Raw genomic sequence first — 18,841 nt, forward strand, 5'->3', positions numbered from 1 at the left:
AAAACACCTCATTTCTAATGACATTTTAGGATGGTTAGCTGAAGCTGAATAGTCCCCAAAAAATGATCACGTGCCAAAACTCAGAGCCACTATGCAGGATATACATTATGCTTTGATTGAAACAAAATACAAGAACGCTTAATAGTTTGTTAACATAATTTGCTCTAATTCGCTCATGAAACAGCAATTCAAGAAGATCAAAATGCATGAAACTGATTGAGATCAATCAAATGATTGGCATGCAGATGCAGTTTCACCGGTAAAACGTAAATCATTATCATTCATGATTGACAGTGATGATGGCCTATTTTGAAATGAGGTATGCCTAACTTGGTGTTGGAGGGTACTAAAAACACTGTGCCTTCGGAAAGTATTCACACCCCTTGACTTTTTCCAAGTTTTGTTACATTACAGCCTTATTCTAGAATGGATTAAATACATTTTCCCTCAGCAATCTACACACACTACCCCATAATGACAAAGCAAAACAGGTTTTTAGAATGTTTTGCTATGCACTGTACAACATTTTCTTGAGACAATATGTGTGAGCATTGGCAGACGTTGCAATTGGAGGATGCATTTTATACATGTTTTCTACAGGGCTCTCCAACCCTGTTCCTGGAGAGCTACCATCCTGTAGGTTTTCATTCCAACCCTAATCTAGCGCACCTGATTCTAAATAATTAGCTGGTTTATCAAATTAATCGGGTTAGTTCCAACTGGGGTTGGAGTGAAATTTTACAGGACGTTAGCACGCCAGGAACAGGGTTGGGGAGCCGTGATAGGTTATTCAATAGGCTGTCGGTACAAACGTTGATTGAGGAAATGATGACGTCATTTACATATATTTTGCGCTGCATCATCTAAACAAATAGATCTTACTTGCAGCTGTGTAGTTCTAAGGCAGGTCTGTAGCCGGTGGTGTCTGTATGCTGCCCACTGGTTTCATCCATCTAAACAAAGCCAAAATGCAACCGTACTAGAGGTCGACCGATTATGATTTTTCAATGCCGATACCGATTATTGGGGGACCCCCCCCCCAAAAAAGCTGATACCGATTAATCGGACACATTTTTTATTTAAATTTGTAATAATGACAATTATTCAATACTGAATGAAAACTTATTTTAACTTAATATAATACATCAATAAAATCTATTTAGCCTCAAATAAATAATGAAACATGTTCAATTTGGTTTAAATAATGCTCGTTAAGTGTTGGAGAAGAAAGTAAAAGTACAATATGTGCCATATAAAAAAAAGCTAACGTTTAAGTTCCTTGCTCAGAACATGAGAACATATGAAAGCTGGTGGTTCCTTTTAACATGAGACTTCAATATTCCAAGATAAGAGGTTTTAGGTTGTAGTTTATATTGTATTTATAGGACTATTTCTCTCTATACAATTTGTATTTCATATACCTTTGACTATTGGATGTTCTTATAGGCACTTTAGTATTGCCAGTGTAACAGTATAGCCTCCGTCCCTCTCCTCGCCCCTACCTGGGCTCGAACCAGGAACACATCGACAACAGCCTCCCTCGAAGCAGCGTTACCTATGCAGACCAAGGGAAACAACTACTCCAAGTCTCAGAGTGAGTGACGTTTGAAACGCTATTTGCGTGCACCCCGCTAACTAGCTAGCCATTACACATCGGTTACACCAGCCTAATCTCGGGAGTTGATAGGCTTGAAGTCATAAACAGCTCAATGCTTGAAGCATTGCGAAGAGCTGCTGGCTATTTGAATAAATGATTACGAGCCTGCTGCTGCCTACCATCGCTCAGTCAGACTGCTCTATCAAATATCAAATCATAGACTTAATTATAACATAATAACACACAGAAATATGAGCCTTTGGTCATTAATATGGTCGAATCCAGAAACGATCATTTCGAAAACAAAACGTTTATTATTTCAGTGAAATACGGAACCGTTCCGTATTTTATCTAATGGGTGGCATCCCTAAGTCTAAATATTGCTGTTCCTTCAATGTTATGTCATAATTAATTAGTTCGCAACGAGCCAGGCGGCCAAAACTTTTGCAAATACCCTGACTCAGCGTGCAATGAACGCAAGAGAAGTGACACAATTTCACCTGGTTAATATTGCCTGCTAACCTGGATTTCTTTTAGATAAATATGCAGGTTTAAAAATATATACTTCTGTGTATTGATTTTAAGAAAGGCATTGATGTTTATGGTTAGGTACAGTCGTGCAACGATTGTGCTTTTTTCGCAAATTCGCTTTTGTTAAATCATCCCCCGTTTGGCGAAGTTGGCTGTCTTTGTTAGGAAGAAATAGTCTTCACACAGTTCGCAACGAGCCAGGCGGCCCAAACTGCTGCATATACCCTGACTCTGTTGCAAGAGAAGTGACACAATTTACCTAGTTAAAGGAAATTCATGTTAGCAGGCAATATTAACTAAATATGCAGGTTTAAAAATATATACTTGTGTATTGATTTTAAGAAAGGCATTGATGTTTATGGTTAGGTACACGTTGGAGCAATAGTCCTTTTTTTGTGAATGCGCACCTCATCGATTATATGCAACGCAGGACATGCTATATATATACAGTGCCTTGCGAAAGTATTCGGCCCCATAGAACTTTGTGACGTTTTTCCACATTTCAGGCTTCAAACATAAAGATATAAAACTGTTATTTTTTTGTGAAGAATCAACAACAAGTGGGACACAATCATGAAGTGGAATGACATTTATTGGATATTTCAAACTTTTTTAACAAATCAAAAACTGAAAAATTGGGCGTGCAAAATTATTCAGCCCCTTTACTTTCAGTGCAGCAAACTCTCTCCAGAAGTTCAGTGAGGATCTCTGAATGATCCAATGTTGACCTAAATGACTAATGATGATAAATACAATCCACCTGTGTGTAATCAAGTCTCCGTATAAATGCACCTGCACTGTGATAGTCTCAGAGGTCCGTTAAAAGCGCAGAGAGCATCATGAAGAACAATGAACACACCAGGCAGGTCCGAGATACTGTTGTGAAGAAGTTTAAAGCCGGATTTGGATACAAAAAGATTTCCCAAGCTTTAAACATCCCAAGGAGCACTGTGCAAGCGATAATATTGAAATGGAAGGAGTATCAGACCACTGCAAATCTACCAAGACCTGGCCGTCCCTCTAAACTTTCAGCTCATACAAGGAGAAGACTGATCAGAGATGCAGCCAAGAGGCCCATGATCACTCTGGATGAACTGCAGAGATCTACAGCTGAGGTGGGAGACTCTGTTCATAGGACAACAATCAGTCGTATATTGCACAAATCTGGCCTTTATGGAAGAGTGGCAAGAAGAAAGCCATTTCTTAAAGATATCCATAAAAAGTGTCGTTTAAAGTTTGCCACAAGCCACCTGGGAGACACACCAAACATGTGGAAGAAGGTGCTCTGGTCAGATGAAACCAAAATTGAACTTTTTGGCAACAATGCAAAACGTTATGTTTGGCGTAAAAGCAACACACCATCCCCACTGTCAAACATGGTGGTGGCAGCATCATGGTTTGGGCCTGCTTTTCTTCAGCAGGGACAGGGAAGATGGTTAAAATTGATGGGAAGATGGATGGAGCCAAATACAGGACCATTCTGGAAGAAAACCTGATGGAGTCTGCAAAAGACCTGAGACTGGGACAGAGATTTGTCTTCCAACAAGACAATGATCCAAAACATAAAGCAAAATCTACAATGGAATGGTTCAAAAATAAACATATCCAGGTGTTAGAATGGCCAAGTCAAAGTCCAGACCTGAATCCAATCGAGAATCTGTGGAAAGAACTGAAAACTGCTGTTCACAAATGCTCTCCATCCAACCTCACTGAGCTCGAGCTGTTTTGCAAGGAGGAATGGGAAAAAATTTCAGTCTCTCGATGTGCAAAACTGATAGAGACATACCCCAAGCGACTTACAGCTGTAATCGCAGCAAAAGGTGGTGCTACAAAGTATTAACTTAAGGGGGCTGAATAATTTTGCACGCCCAATTTTTCAGTTTTTGATTTGTAAAACAAGTTTGAAATATCCAATAAATGTCGTTCCACTTCATGATTGTGTCCCACTTGTTGTTGATTCTTCACAAAAAAATACAGTTTTATATCTTTATGTTTGAAGCCTGAAATGTGGCAAAAGGTCGCAAAGTTCAAGGGGGCCGAATACTTTCGCAAGGCACTGTATATATATATATATTAAAAAAATACTGCAGCACAATCAGCACCCTACTTCCCATGGCTATGGTTTGGTATTGTACTTAAGGTATTTGCCATCACTTTGGTGTAATCTACTGCTGTGACTAAGAAAGGAAGGGGGCAGATGCTAGAACATGTTGAAGTGCTTAGAAGGTTTTCAGTCTGTGTGTAAACAATACTACCTGCCTAGGGACATTCATAATGTCAATTTCCACAACAACTTAAGGTGTTGAAGCGCGAGGTTTAACGTCTCCGTGGCTACCACGCTGGAACAATGTGAAGAGAACCCATACACATGTGCAGATACAATGTGTGAGAGCAAAGTCTTCCGTCTCGCTCGTCTCAATATCTTCGGTGCTGCACATGGCAACGTCATTTCGAGTCTACATTTCATATAGACCACATGGTCAATTCAATAAGTCAGATTTTCTATATGAATAGACTTGCTAGAGTTCCAAAATGCAGCTTTTTGACATGTCACTCTGCATCCTCTGTGACTTTATGATCTTGACCCCAACATTTATCCAAGTTTTCACCATGACTGTAAAGCCCTAGTTATTTTGCTGCTTTGACAAAGTCATTTCCAAAGATGATTATGTATTTAATGTTATTACTGATTGATTTTAAAGTTGGGGGGAAAAAAACCTGTCCCTCATTCCAAGGTCAACCTTGTTACATGAACTGAACTCTCGTTTTAATATGGTGAAACTATTCCTTTTTAAATGTTTGTTTTTCAAAAGAAACATTGAACATCTAATAGTCAAATCACAGTATAAAAGCAGGTGAGCTGGTTCTACTCTTTTTGGACATTTTCTGGTGTTTTGTGGTGGAAACCTGAGCGGTTTGAACATAACACAGTAATCCTGTTACCCATAGATAAGAAAGGCTAGAAATGTTTTAACGATCAACATTTTGTTGTGACGCTTGCATTCAATTGTCCATCCCTGTTGCACAAAATAAGTTTCCATTTCCCCTGTCACAAGGGGATTTATGGATGATTTAAGAGGAACTAGTCAAACCTGTTATGGTCAACTTTAATTGGCACTTAATAGGCAGTTACTATAGTATATATTTTTTGACCTCTTGAGATGGGAACGTGCTTTTTATGACTGAATGTTAAAATGAGGTGAAATAAAGCAACAAAAACAATCTCAACAAGTTACACTACTCCAAAGGCACCTAATTGGTGAAACGACCCACATATAACTAATTCCTTATAAGAGAATACTGTGAAAAGTAAGTATAAACTATAGCCAATAGACTCCAGAAACCTACTATTTATACCCAGTTAACTTGAACTATTTGGAAAGTAACAAAAAATGGCATTATAAAATAAAATATGCCCTTTCCAGCTGGGTCAATTTCTCCTGTCTGCACTCCAAACACCTTAACCACCAATCTGAGTTCACTGCAATATATCAATTACAAATCAGTGTATCATTAAGGTCAAGATAATATCGCTCAATAATAAGCAGAGGTCTCCTGGGTAATGGTTCTGCCATCTATCATCATCAAGTAGCTTGCTAAGTGTATTTTCTCTTTTTCTGGGATTCACACTTTCCTCAGACATAGGCCAGTAAAAGAGGACTGCCTCCCTGTCATGGATACATAAAAGCAACACATTCATCTCCAAAGCAAATCAATTACAGTGTAAACAGCCTTCACAAAACCAGCACAGTTCCATTCACTTAACTTCAAGGCTATCTGGGCCATCTAGGCCTTGCGGCTGTGCTCTGCATTCATATATTTATTTTGTTTGCTATGGTCAGCCCAGATGGGCACAATGAAGTGTTTTCTCCCTCTGATTTACTTGTTTATCCCAGACAAGACATCACATGGATCTCCTGGCACACGTCCCGTACAGCATGTGGAGCACATTATCCTCATCCTGCCACTTTAGTCTGCCACTGGAGGCCTGTGTCTGTGTGTGTGCTCCAGCTGCAACCCAGCAACACAACACTGTGATGGCGGTAATCAGTGACGCATCTCAGACATAAGGTCAGACGTCAGACGTAGACAGGCCAAGGAGGTTTTAATGAGATGACAAATTCTCACAGATGATTTCCGAGGTATATTGTAATTAATATCTCAGACCACCCAGCAGTAGCACACTCACCACTAATGACATTTATTGGTCCTAACACTTAGGGTAAGCAAATCCTGGTGCATTGTTTTAAAGCAAACTCTTCCCTTAACGTACAGATGTAAGATCTTAAATGGATCATCCTGTTGTTGCAAGAAATGTCCTGAACAGTAGGAAATGCCAACTTGTAATGTATTTTAGGTTTAAAAGGCTTCTAAAGTTTGTAATTTCCCCTAAATATTTCAGACTTTATTTGCCCTAACTGAAAATGTGTCAACACCCACAAAAATGGCCATTAATTATAATCCACACAATCATTTGCATTTCCTGTTGCTGCAGGATTATTTTCCTGCTGTGAAAAACTGGTCATATGAAGATCCTACACCTGTATACACATCCCCTCATATATAAACCATGCCAGAAGCCTTCTCTTTGAAGAACGTCCAACAGCGGTCAGAGTCATAGTCTCTGAGGTTGACAACGGGACACAGAAGTACCTTTGTTAGTGAGAATGTCAACCGTTATTCAGGGAGGAAGCGGATCGGTTTGTTGCAAGAGTGCCGTGTGACAAAGAACTTGAGGAAGAGAGGCCCTCTAGCAAACGTACAAGTTAATTTAGAGATGGGAGTGTCACGGACCTACATATGCCACTTAAATGTGTCAAAACAGAATTTCCCAATTACCTAAATAGCTTTCTTAAAACTTGAATTATTAACTTCAGTCCCTATTTCATTGAACAATAAACCAAATGTTTTGGGTAAAATTTGATTTCTATCTATCTACCCATTCAATGTGAAAGAGAAGATACATTGATTAGTGACAGACTAAATAATGAATGAGTTTGTTCCTTAATAAAAATGAGTTACTCACAGCTTTCTGCTGGGTGTTAAGGAGGGCAGGTGACAGTCCCTCGGCTCTCTCCGGGTCGCTGGAGATGTCGTCCTCTGATTCCTCCCAGGAGGAGGAGAAGCCTGTGGAAGAGGCTGAGGAGGAGGACAGCTTCCTCAGGGCTCGGGATGATCTGGGGCTGTGCTGGGGCTCGCTGCTCAGATCACAGCCTTCTCCCTGGGCCTCCATCCCGTGGTCCGTTACTATGACGGCTGGGATGGTGGTCCCTACCTCTGGGCAGCTCCCCTCTCTGTCAGCCCATGCCGAGGCTGCTTGCAGCTGGGTTTCCATTGGCTCCGTTCCTGCCTTTGTCAGGCAGGTCTGGGCCCTCTCCACAGGGTGCTCACTGTCACTGCCTGCCAAGAAGCTGCCAATCCTCAGTGAACTTGGGGAGTGACTGCTTGCTGAACTGTCAGCTTGGGACCAAGTTCCTGCTGATTTCTTCACAAGCAGACTTCCCTGTTCTGTATTTGGGTCAGCCGTGCTATTTTCTATTCTGCCATTCCCGGTTACTCCCTGCTCCGAGCGGAGACACAATTTCCCATTCTGGAGTTCCTTGGGAATGCTTGGAGAGCAGTCTCTCTGTGGGGGGTTGAGTGTGGGCACCTGTGTGGGCTGACTGGCCTGGGAGGCTGGCACGGTTCTGCGCGGGGCCCTAGGACTGCGCTGGATCTCAGCGTTCTGAACCTGGGTGCGCAGGCCAGAGATCTGGGCCTCGAACAGACCCACCTTCTTGTTGACCTCCACATTCAGGAGCTCCCGGTGGATCTGCAGGAGCTGCACTGTGCGCTTCACCTCCCCGTTTGGGGCCTCATCATCTCCGTTGCTGCTGAGTCGGCGGACACGGTTGCCCACAATCACCCCCAGGGTATCAGGGTGGCGGCAAGGGGAGCGGGCCCTGGGGCTGCTGGGGCCTGGAGAGGTGGGAAAGACGAAGGAGCCCCCAGGGGAGCCAGGACTCAGGCTGCCAGGGCTGTAGGGGCCCCCAGTCACCAGGAGTTGGCAGTAGGTGGAGCGGTCTGGCACAGGGAGCACAGGCCTCCCAGTCCGAGGGCTGCTCTCACTCTTCAGATTGTTGCTATTCATCATAATTAGACTGCTCAGGGCATAAGCAGCCATAGTATCAGACTCGTACTGTCAGTATGTTCTCCCATCTAGCTCTAGTCCTGGTTGGTGCTCTGGCATCTACACACCACCATAGCATTTGGTGGGGTATGTGAAAAGAGAGGTGGAATTTCCTGCTGAATCTTCTATGGAGGAGAGTTGTTGGAGAGGAAAAACAAAACATAGTCAGTAAAAGCTTCAATAAAGGCTGAAATTATATGACTTGCATTTGAATGAGAATAAAGCTTATTTCCCACACTGTGGAGTGTGGACTAATGAGTGTGTAGCTTTCATTTTGTTCTAAAAATATGACCCAGCAAATCCCTCACAAAGGTAGCATTCCTTCCCAAGGCAAGGCGGATTACTTGCCTATACAAGAAACAAATCAATGTTGCATGAAATAGTAATGTGTTTGCTTTTTCTCTAGCTAAGAAAATACCCAGAGTTTAACTTTTCTTACTTAAAATCTACTGTAGGTAATGAGACACAAGAATAGATATACACGTTGCCATTAGTCTTAGAGAGAGATTCACTGTAGCTCTCTACCGTAAACTACATGTTCCTGAAATGGAATGATACGGCTATTTGGCCTTGCTCTTTGATGACGTGCTTCTCTACTCAGTTTTCTTTTTAATCTAGGGCAGCCCCCACATTTTGTCTGCGAATGAGGTCCAGCAGCGTTTGAGGAAATACAGTTTTAAGTCTTCTGCTGGACAAAATACAGAGTGTATTCCAAATACCTAAAACATATGCTTCTGAAGGAGAACATGTACACGGCCATTTATGTCTACGCTTCAGTGAGACAGAAATGTGATTAATAGCGTAATACTTTCAGACTGCATTCCTGAATCTTTATATCACATAACGTTGGTTTAGTTAACCTGTGACACAAAACAGTCAAAAGAAATAATCCCATAACAAGGCTTGTAGGCTATTTTGAGAGTGAGTAAGCATATTGTGACTGAGCTCAAATGTAGGGATCTAGAAACAAGTATCCCACTGGGCAAAGATGTCAATTCAACGTCTATTCCACGTTGGTTCAACGTAATTACATTGAAATGACGTGGAAACAACATTGATTCAACCAGTGTTTGTCTAGTGGGATACTGTTACTGTAGGTTAACTGCAGTGACTAGAGTCTCTGGAAAATATGTGAATCATAATAAACAGAAAAGACAGAAGGAAAGATTAAGTATAAGCTACATTTATATGAAATACTGCAAGATTAGTGTTTCAGGGGGCAGGGAGAGAAGAACACATCAAGTATTCCCTTTTAAGGGAAAAGAGCTGATGCAAGACATTTAAGAAGTATTGTTTAAAGGGCACCCTGGATCAGAACCCAGAAAATCATCATCCCTGCTGAATGTATGTTACACAAACAAGACATTGACTTAACATTTCAAAATTATTCCCTGTATACTTTACCAAACAGAGTTGGGCTTTGGATTTTCCTATGAATGGTTCTAAATGAGTTTTAGTTGCTTTGAAAATGGCACCCTTGTCTATATTCTGCACAAGCCCACAGTAGATCTATATTGTTACACTGACACACCATGGAACAACAATAGAAAATAGAAAATATATAGAAAATACTACTGTTCACCTCAAACTGAAATGTTGGTTAACATGTGGGATAATGCTTGAATTACAGCTGCAGTGTGGCTCCCCACACAAGCCTCCCCAGTCCCCACCAATTGGAGGCAGAGAGGAGGAGAAGAGCCAGGCAGGAGATGTCAGCCAGGTAGCCTTGTGGTTGGAGTGTTGGGCCAGTAACCGAAAGGTTGCTGGTTTGACTCCCCGAGCTGACAAAGTCAAAACCTGTTGTTCTGCCCCTGAACATGGCAGTTAACCCACTGTTCCCCGGCAGGCCATCATTGTAAATAAGAATTTGTTCTTAACTGACTTGCCTAGAGAAATAAAGGTTACATTTATTTAACAGGCATTCACAGGGACACCCCTGTGCCTCTGGCCAGGTGCCTGGGGACAGGTCAAATTCTGACCAACTACTTAGCGTCTTTCTCTCCCAGTCAGACCCACACCTCTCAGAGGCAAAGTAGCACTTCCAGCCTCTATAGAGGGAGTATAACCTGTGATGGTTCCCATGAACTCTCCATCACCTCCCTGGAACTTAGTCAGCATTGACTAACTCAAATTATTGTCTCTCTTTGTATGACCAGGCAAAAAATAATAATACATTTGCAAACATCGCAAATAAAAGGAAAAAAAACATGAGGATTTGCCAAAGATAAATCGAGTCCGTACAATAAATGGACTGCGGTGGCTGAATTTCATTTGGGACTTGATTGAACTAATATTCAACGATTTACAAGTTTGTTTTGTTTAATGTATATATATTGTTTAACTTTGACAATAATTGGTTCATATGACATAAAGCGGATTCTCTCCAGTACAATAACTACATATCTCTGTCAAACACGTGGTAATCTATAGCTGCATGTGAGCTTTACTGCAAGCTCAACTTGCCATTGTTATAAAATGCTTACTGGGTTTGGATCATAACCATCATGACATTCTTTAGCAAATCCACATCAATAGTTTAGCTCATCTAATAACAAGAAGAAACCAAGAGAAAAAGTGCAGTAGTTTATAAGCCTCAACTATCATTAGTAATATTTTCTCTGACCTTCTTTGATACAATAGCAATAATAATAAATATATGTATTATTGTTATTATTAATGATATTATTATGATCATGATCAGCAGTATCTGGGCTATATCCTTACAGTTGTTGTAACAGAGTTCCAAAATTGTTGATACATTGTAACAACAAAAACTGTTCGTTTTTTCCCTTGTTGTCAATAGCTAAATACAACAGTACCTCATATCACTTGTTCATTTTTCACATTTCTATCTTGGTGAGCAGCGTGGTTGTAAATAAAGGCTAAAACGCTGTTATATAAAGAACGTTTTATCTAAATTGCTTTTACCAACGCAATTCAATTCATTCCGACAATTTGCTTGGAAAGTTTAAAAAAGACACCAAACAGACTCATTGAAGATGAGTGTCTTACCTTGTACTAACAGACACCTAATAAAACCCCCTCTATGAGTTCTGAAATATCGAACGGGTGGCTGTCCGACCAACCATCAAAGCCGATGAGAATGTGTACAGCACAAAGTGCTATCCAGCGCGTCTCAGAACATTCAATACCTGTTGAGCGAACTTCACACAACACGCAATCTTCTTATTTCCGGACAGGAAAAAGGAAGGCCAGTTCTCCCAGAAATTAACTTTTTCTCCCGCTGCGTGTCCAAAATACTTGCTCTTATGACCCTTTGAGTTCTTCAACACCTCGCTTCGGCGTAGTAGGCTACTAGGCTGTTGTTTGCTTAGTGTAGGCTACTACAAAAAGCAGGAAGGAAGTAGACACAGACAGTCATTACTACGCAACAAACAGCTTTTCTCCCAATTGCCTAGCAGGGAAGAAAAATGCTTGATACGCATACAGCCTTAGGTTGAGACGTAACCGACGTTGTTTTGGGTTGTGTTTTTGGCTGGGCTAGTGCATCTGGATTGGGTCATCACATAATAAAACTTAATTGGAGTGAAATGTATTCAATAAACCCAGGATCATAATAATGAACGATGTAAAACAATATAACATTTTAGTAATATTAGTGATCTGATATTATAGTCACATCACATTCTGCATGTTTGTTCTGCATTGTATAGCCACAAACCGTGCAAAAGGTGAAATGCTACCTGTCACTGCAACGACATTTTATAACTTTATGGAGAATTGATCACTGTTCAATCAAACAGTGTTTTATATACTTTATTCTAGATTTTAAAGCAAACGTTTCATTGAAGAAATATTATATAATATTATAGGACTACCTACAGTAAATATTTGCCTTTTTTTACTTGAGACTATCACTTCCTGCCCCTGCTCTTAGCATATCTTTAGCATATTGCTATTTACATGGCTCTAGGGGAAAGTGTTAATTTCCCTAATGGCCCTTATCAACCAAATCAGACCATACATTAATAATTATACATTGCTGTCTTGTAGGCAAGTTGTAAAACATTTTTCTCACAATTGTTATTTGAATAATTTATAATTAATTTCTAATTTATGTTACTCAATGTGATATCAATAACCATTTGAACCTTTTTGGAAGCCTCTGTATGACCCTTCAAACAGCATTGTGCAGAATGAGTGTGAAACAGATCTCTGTGAAATTCACATACTAACTTATCTATTTCGTAAATTCAATCAGTCATTTGCTGTAAAGCAGTCATTACTCACCCATTAAAATTCTAGCTCATGATTGTGTAGATCAGCAGACAAACCAATGATCAATGACCATTTAGTAGAAGGGAGGGAAGTGTGTCAGCTGGCATACTAAACTGGATGGAAAATGCTAGTGGCCTTTCTGATTTGAATGAGCCTGGTTCCCTGATAGTTGGTATGAAAATTTACTTTCCAGTCCCTTGAGATTTCAGACCAGGTTAGGTCATTGTGGCCCTCAAATTAAAATGATTGCCTCATGTTTGACCATTTTAGTGTTATCAGCATTTAACCATGTCTGTTAATGCACAATGTCCAGCGTGCAGCCCCACACAACTCAGACACTTTTATGAAGTTAATAAAGGGGGAAGATTTACACAAGCTTTAGACACATAGTCACAGATCTACCGTGGTGTTTACTTCAGTGAAACAGCTTAATAATAGTAGTCTCTGTTGCTAAGACAGAAAGATTGTATTAAAACACAGCATATAAACACTGGATCATTTTGGGGGAGGGGGGTGAATGTTTGCATATGTGTGTGTGTGTGTGTGTGTGTGTGTGTGTGTGTGTGTGTGTGTGTGTGTGTGTGTGTGTGTGTGTGTGTGTGTGTGTGTGTGTGTGTGTGTGTGTGTGTGTGTGTGTGGTTTTACTATCCTTGAGACAAAAAGTCCTCACAAGGATAGTAGAACAAGAAAACATTTGGACAAGTGGGGACATTTCAACAGTTCCCACAAGGAAAAATGATATTTTAGGCTTAGGGGTTAGGTTTAAGGTTAGGGTCACAATTAGGTTTAGGGTTAGGTTTAGGGTTAGGGGTAAGGAAAATAAGATTTGAATGGGAATCAATTGATTGGTCCACCACAAGGATAGTAAAACAAAAGGGGGGTGAATGTTTGCATATGTACCTGTTTGTGTGTGTGTGTGTGTGTGTGTGTGTGTGTGTGTGTGTGTGTGTGTGTGTGTGTGTGTGTGTGTGTGTGTGTGTGTGTGTGTGTGTGTGTGTGTGTGTGTGTGTGTGTGTGTGTGTGTGTGTGTGTGTGTGTGTGTGTGTGTGCGTGTGTGCGTGTATGTGTAACCTCAGTGTTCCCTACAACTGAGTCTGTGTCATGTTTACCTTACAAGTAGTCAGAAATTAACTGTATAATGGGTGTGTCTGTCATACACGGACATCAACATCATGAGTACTTTCTAGACCCCATAAGGAGGGAAATCCTGAGGTGAACTTTGAGATAATAGCCCTGTGTGTCAATAAAGACCAATCACATGGAAAAACTATGGCTGCGAGGCACTACCCAGATCTGTTGTTTACTGAGGTAGTAAGAAAAATCTATATCCATCCCTGACCTCTGCAGATGTTGGTGGTTATACATTTGTCAAATGTCAAGTAAAGTGCACTGTACATGGTCTCTCATTTAAGTCTATTTTTATCAATATATGTCATGGAGGGTGACTTTATCCTGTGAATGATCTAATAAAGAAATTAGATGCCAGGAGAGGGCCTGTGATTTCATTTCTCAACTACCTGACTGATATAATTTCCTATGATCAATATGGTTATCAATCAACATGTTGGTTATCAATATGGTTATCAATCAACTGTTATGGCTACTGCATAAAAAAAGATACAGATGATGCAACACTATAAATATACTACATACAAATATGAACTGAATGAGAAGTGAGGTCAAACAAATGAAAAAGTGTAATCCACTTTCATAAATTATTCAAGTCCTTTCTCGCTCGCCTATATTTTCCACAGGTGATGTAATTTGCCAGTCACGTACGCCATCGCGTGACTGATATTGGTACAGCAAATGTGTAAACGTTTTTATTAGAGGAAAACTTTTGAAAAAATACTAGTAGGTGGCAGTAAAAATGCACATAAAACACCTGTCTTTTTGAAATTATATAAAAAAAATCACTAACCAACCAGGTATATAATTTTATTACGATATTTACTACGATATTTCTGTAATATAACTAATAAGAGTACCTGATCGTCTTTGACTTGTTACTCTCTATTAGCCACATTTAGTTTGTGAACTGGGACTTTTTGACACATGATAGAGCAGGCCTAGCTATTGTTTTAAATATCACACTATTCAAGTCGTGGATTCTCATGTCCACAATGTTGTACATTTTTACAATGTAGTTTATTTATAAGGGTCGTCACTAGTTACCACAGCCATAATCTCATAATCCCTGTTCTTTCTGTTCTTAAACATTTATTTTAAATCTAACCTTAACCACTGCTAACTTTATGGCCAACCCTAGTCTCTTTTTTTCATACATTTTCACGATATAGCCAATTTCGAGGTTCTGGCTGTGCGAGCTAGTGGAAACCACAGCTAAAACCGCCCTTATAACAGGAATCTGACTTTTCATTGGAGAGTACAACCTTTTCTTTGACAATTGACCAATGAGGGATCAGTATTCAGCCACCACCTCTCCAAAACAGACCGCCTCGCTCAGGACACGACCAATAGAAGATGTTCAGAGGCGGGGTAAAATGCCTTTGACAATCACGGTTCTGAGTTGGTAAACAGCGTTGACCTCATGGTGGAAGACGACACACTGTTAGGGGACGAGGCTGCATAGCATTGAAAATAAATCCAAACATTCGTAATTACTGGCGGTAAGTGGGTTTTTTGTTTTATGACAAGTATGGTGCTTGGAATAATGGAATTAATACATATTGATTCTTCCTGGTTTGACAATTTGGGCAGTGCATTGGTGAAAAAACGATGCGTCTCATCTGCCTTAACGTGACCTAGCTAAACTATGGCTAACGTTAATGTTATCAGAGTAACTAGCTGGATAGCTATCCGAATGTCAGTGAATACAGCATGTCTGAAAAGTGTAGTTAGTTAGTTTACTGACATTGCACCGAGATTGAATGCAAATCTGAAATCCAAACATTTTAACTCATGATGCAGTATAAATCTTACAAAACATAGAAGCAATACAACCTGTAACTACAGGCATCAAACTTTCACGTGCATGTATGATCCGCTATCTGGCGTGACATTTAGCCAACGATAGGTAATTCATAAATGCTAATTTCCGCATATTTAAATCAGCTTGTAGAAGTGAATGACGTCTGTATTTTGAGAAAGTAAATGGGCAGAGTGAACATGAAGAAGAATCGTTTCCACTGTGTTGGTAGTTTTGCCTGAAGGACAAAGCTCTCAACGGTCACGAAGGGCTAGAAGAGGCGCTTGCTGGCCCGTAAACACAATTCTGTACCAGCGACAGCTGTGACACATGCACACCACATGCCTGGTTATTTTCAAAGCGGAGGATACCTACAAGTGTGTCTGCTAATGGGCTGCTTTACCTTATTATTTGTATTATTACAGTTTGTCCTTTACTGTGTTACTGAAATGAAGTGGATAGGCTGCTATGCAATTACTCGGTACAGTGTGAGGCTCTGTTTATGTCCTGCTGAGTTGTTCAAGTCCAATACTTGACAGTTTTGTGGCTGCATGACTTTAATGATAAGACATTGAATCGTACAGTAACGTTACAGGCTGTAAATGGCGTACTGCAAAGCAGACAGTTTGCTTGATTGGGTTAACTTCTGCATTATTTTAATGGTTTGTAACTTTTCTGGCAAGTATTCTTATCAACTTTTGCTTTCATCAATGTGACCAATAGAGCAAGCAGTGACCTAGTGCAATCATATCCAGTCATAGCTGCAGAGGAAATGTCTCACGTTGATTTTGGTGAAGAGGGCATTGTTGATGTGCAGAGCTAGGCAGCACGTGGGTTCCTAGATTGGCAGGAACAATAGGAAAATTGTGGTGAGTTACAGTGCATTTGGAAAAAAATCAGACCCGTTGGCTTTTTCCACATTTTGTTACATTACAGCCTTGTTCTAAAAATGGATTAAATTATTTTCCTCATTTTTCACACACACAAAGTGAAATGTATAACAAACAGATACCTTATTTACATAAGTATTCTGACCCTTTGAGACTGTAAATTGAGCTCAGGTGCATCCTGTTATCCCATGATCATCCTTGAGATGTTTCTACAACTTGATTGGAGTCGACCTGTGGTGAATTCAATTGATTGGACATAATTTGGAAAAGCACACACCTGTCTAAGGTCCCCCAGTTGTCAGTTCATGTCAGAGCAAAAACCAAGCCTTGAGGTCGAAGGAATTGTCTGTAGAGCTCAGAGACAGGATTGTGTCGAGGCACAGATCTGGGGAAGGGTATGAAAAAATGTAATTAGTGGCCTCCATCATTCTTAAATAGAATAAGTTTGGAGCCACCAAGACTCTTCCTAGAGGAAGCCGCTGGCTAAACTGAGCAACGGGAGAAGGGCCTTGGTCAGGGAGGTGACCACGAACTCCTCTGTGGAGATGAGATAACCTTCCAGAAGGACAACCATCTCTACAGCACTCCACCATTCAGGCCTTTATGATAGTGGCCACTCCTCAGTAAAAGGCACATGACAGCCCGCTTGGAGTTTGCCAAAAGGCATCTAAATGACTCTGACCATGAGAAACAAGATTCTCTGGTCTGATGAAACCAAGATGGAACTCTTTGACCTAACTGCCAAGTGTCACATCTGGAGGAAACCTGGCACCATTTCTACGGTGAAGCATGGTGGTGGCAGCATCATGTGGTGGCAGCATCATGCTGTGGGGATGTTTTTTCAGTGGCAGGGACTGGGAGACGAGTCAGGATTGAGGGAAAGATGAACGGTGCAATGTACAGAGAGATTCTTGATGAAAATCTGCTCTAGAGCGCTCGGGACCTCAGACTGGGGCAAAGGTTCACCTTCCAACAGGAAAACGACCCTAAGAACACAGCCAAGACAACACAGGATTGGCTTCGGGACAAGTCTCAATGTCCTTGAGTGGCCCAGCCAGAGCCCGGACTTGAACCCGATCTAACATATCTGGAGAGACCTGAAAATACCTGTGCAGTGACGCTCCCCATCCAACCTGACAGAGCTTGAGAGGATCTGCAGAGAAGAATGGGAGAAACTCCCCAAATGCAGGTATGCCAAGCTTGTAGCATCATACCCAGGAAGACTCTAGGCTGTAATCGCTGCCAGAGATGCTTTAACAAAGTACTGAGTAAAAGGTTATTCAATAGTTATGTAAATATTATATTTTTTAATAATTAAACAGTTATCGGATAAGGCTGCAACATATTAATATGTGGAAAAAGGGTCTGAATAATTTCCAAATGCACTGTAAATTTGGATAGTAGTGCAGGTGAATATGAACTGCACACATGGAGAATAACTTTTTCTACTGTGAAAAAATATCTTCAGTTAGTTTAGATCCTCTATTTCATAATAAACTGTGCCTTGGTAATATTCTAATGTTTTGCAAGAGATTGGAGCAATTATACACCAGCGTAGACGGAATATTTTTGGTATCCGGTTGTTCTGGCAATTCTCACATAGGAACTTCATTTGGTGGAAGGATGTTTGACATACATAATTTTTACGTTTGTGTCATAAACAATTTTTGAGAAAATTATGATGGAAGTGGCCATTTTTAGACCTATAAGCCTTCATGCCTCCTGTAAAACCCTATGGTCTGTACATGATACAGACATCTTGGTGTCATTATACTCTTATTGTGTGCTCCCAAAAAATTGAGTATGTCAAGTTGTATTTCAGAATCTATTCACATTAATATTTCATGTTGAATAAATGAATATCTCAAAATTAACCTTTTTTTTATTTGGCTTCTTTTTAGACGTTTGGATATCTAAAAAAAAAATATGCCTTAACTCTCTAGTTTAGTTCCCTGTAATATGGATATCTTCCATACAGGATGTATAGCTATAACGGGGAGTTGAGTAAACTCTGCTGCCTTGAAACGTGACATAGCTAGATGACATTAGCTACGTTTTATCAGAGTAGCTGGACAGCTTATCCGAATGTCAGTGAACACAAAGGGTCTGAAAATATACTCTTCAAACTAGGACCCATTTTATAGAGTATGAAATTGACATTATAGGTCATTAACCAATCACAGCCCTCCTTTTCGGATTGCGCATTCAGCAAATCAGCAGAGGCAGTTTGCTTTGAATCCATTTTCCCATTCACTGTATTGTGGGTGCTCATAAAATTTATCAGAACTTCAGAAATAGCAGCAAGCCCACTGGAAATTGTAGGTACTTGTAGAGTATATTGTTACTAGGGATGCATGATATATTGGTGAACGTATCTGAATCGGCCGATATTAGATAAAAATGCCAACATCGGTGTGCCAATGTGCAAAACCAATGTCAAAGCTGATGAGCATACCTATATAACACACACCGTTTTGGTATACACT

General features: G+C 40.4%; 2 protein-coding genes across 9 annotated transcripts in view; one reads left to right on the plus strand and one right to left on the minus strand.

Annotated features, from left to right (window-relative positions):
- The window catches only part of itpkb (inositol-trisphosphate 3-kinase B), a 55,101-nt gene extending 43,301 nt beyond the window's left edge, over positions 1–11,800 (minus strand). Inside the window, exons 1-2 of one of the 3 annotated variants that reach the window (XM_021600491.3) lie at positions 11,450–11,800; positions 7,155–8,422 (exon numbers count right to left, since the gene is read on the minus strand). In XM_021600491.3, the coding sequence (XP_021456166.2) occupies positions 7,155–8,291 (1,137 nt within the window). In that variant the 5' untranslated portion in view covers positions 8,292–8,422; positions 11,450–11,800. Of the gene's footprint in view, positions 1–7,154; positions 8,423–11,309 lie in introns of all 3 variants that reach the window. The other 2 variants (XM_021600490.3, XM_090232835.1) reach the window with 2 other exon arrangements.
- A 3,212-nt stretch (positions 11,801–15,012) lies between these two features.
- Positions 15,013–18,841, plus strand: part of LOC110522257 (atypical kinase COQ8A, mitochondrial) — a 35,130-nt gene continuing 31,301 nt past the window's right edge. For all 6 annotated transcript variants that reach the window (XR_016495393.1, XR_016495394.1, XM_021600493.3 and 3 more), the window contains exon 1: positions 15,013–15,166. The gene's annotated coding sequence lies outside the window, so the exon portion shown is untranslated. The remainder of the gene's footprint in view (positions 15,167–18,841) is intronic.

Source organism: Oncorhynchus mykiss, chromosome 4 (assembly GCF_057628025.1).
Source record: "Oncorhynchus mykiss isolate SJ-2025 chromosome 4, ASM5762802v1, whole genome shotgun sequence".
NCBI lineage: Eukaryota > Metazoa > Chordata > Actinopteri > Salmoniformes > Salmonidae > Oncorhynchus > Oncorhynchus mykiss.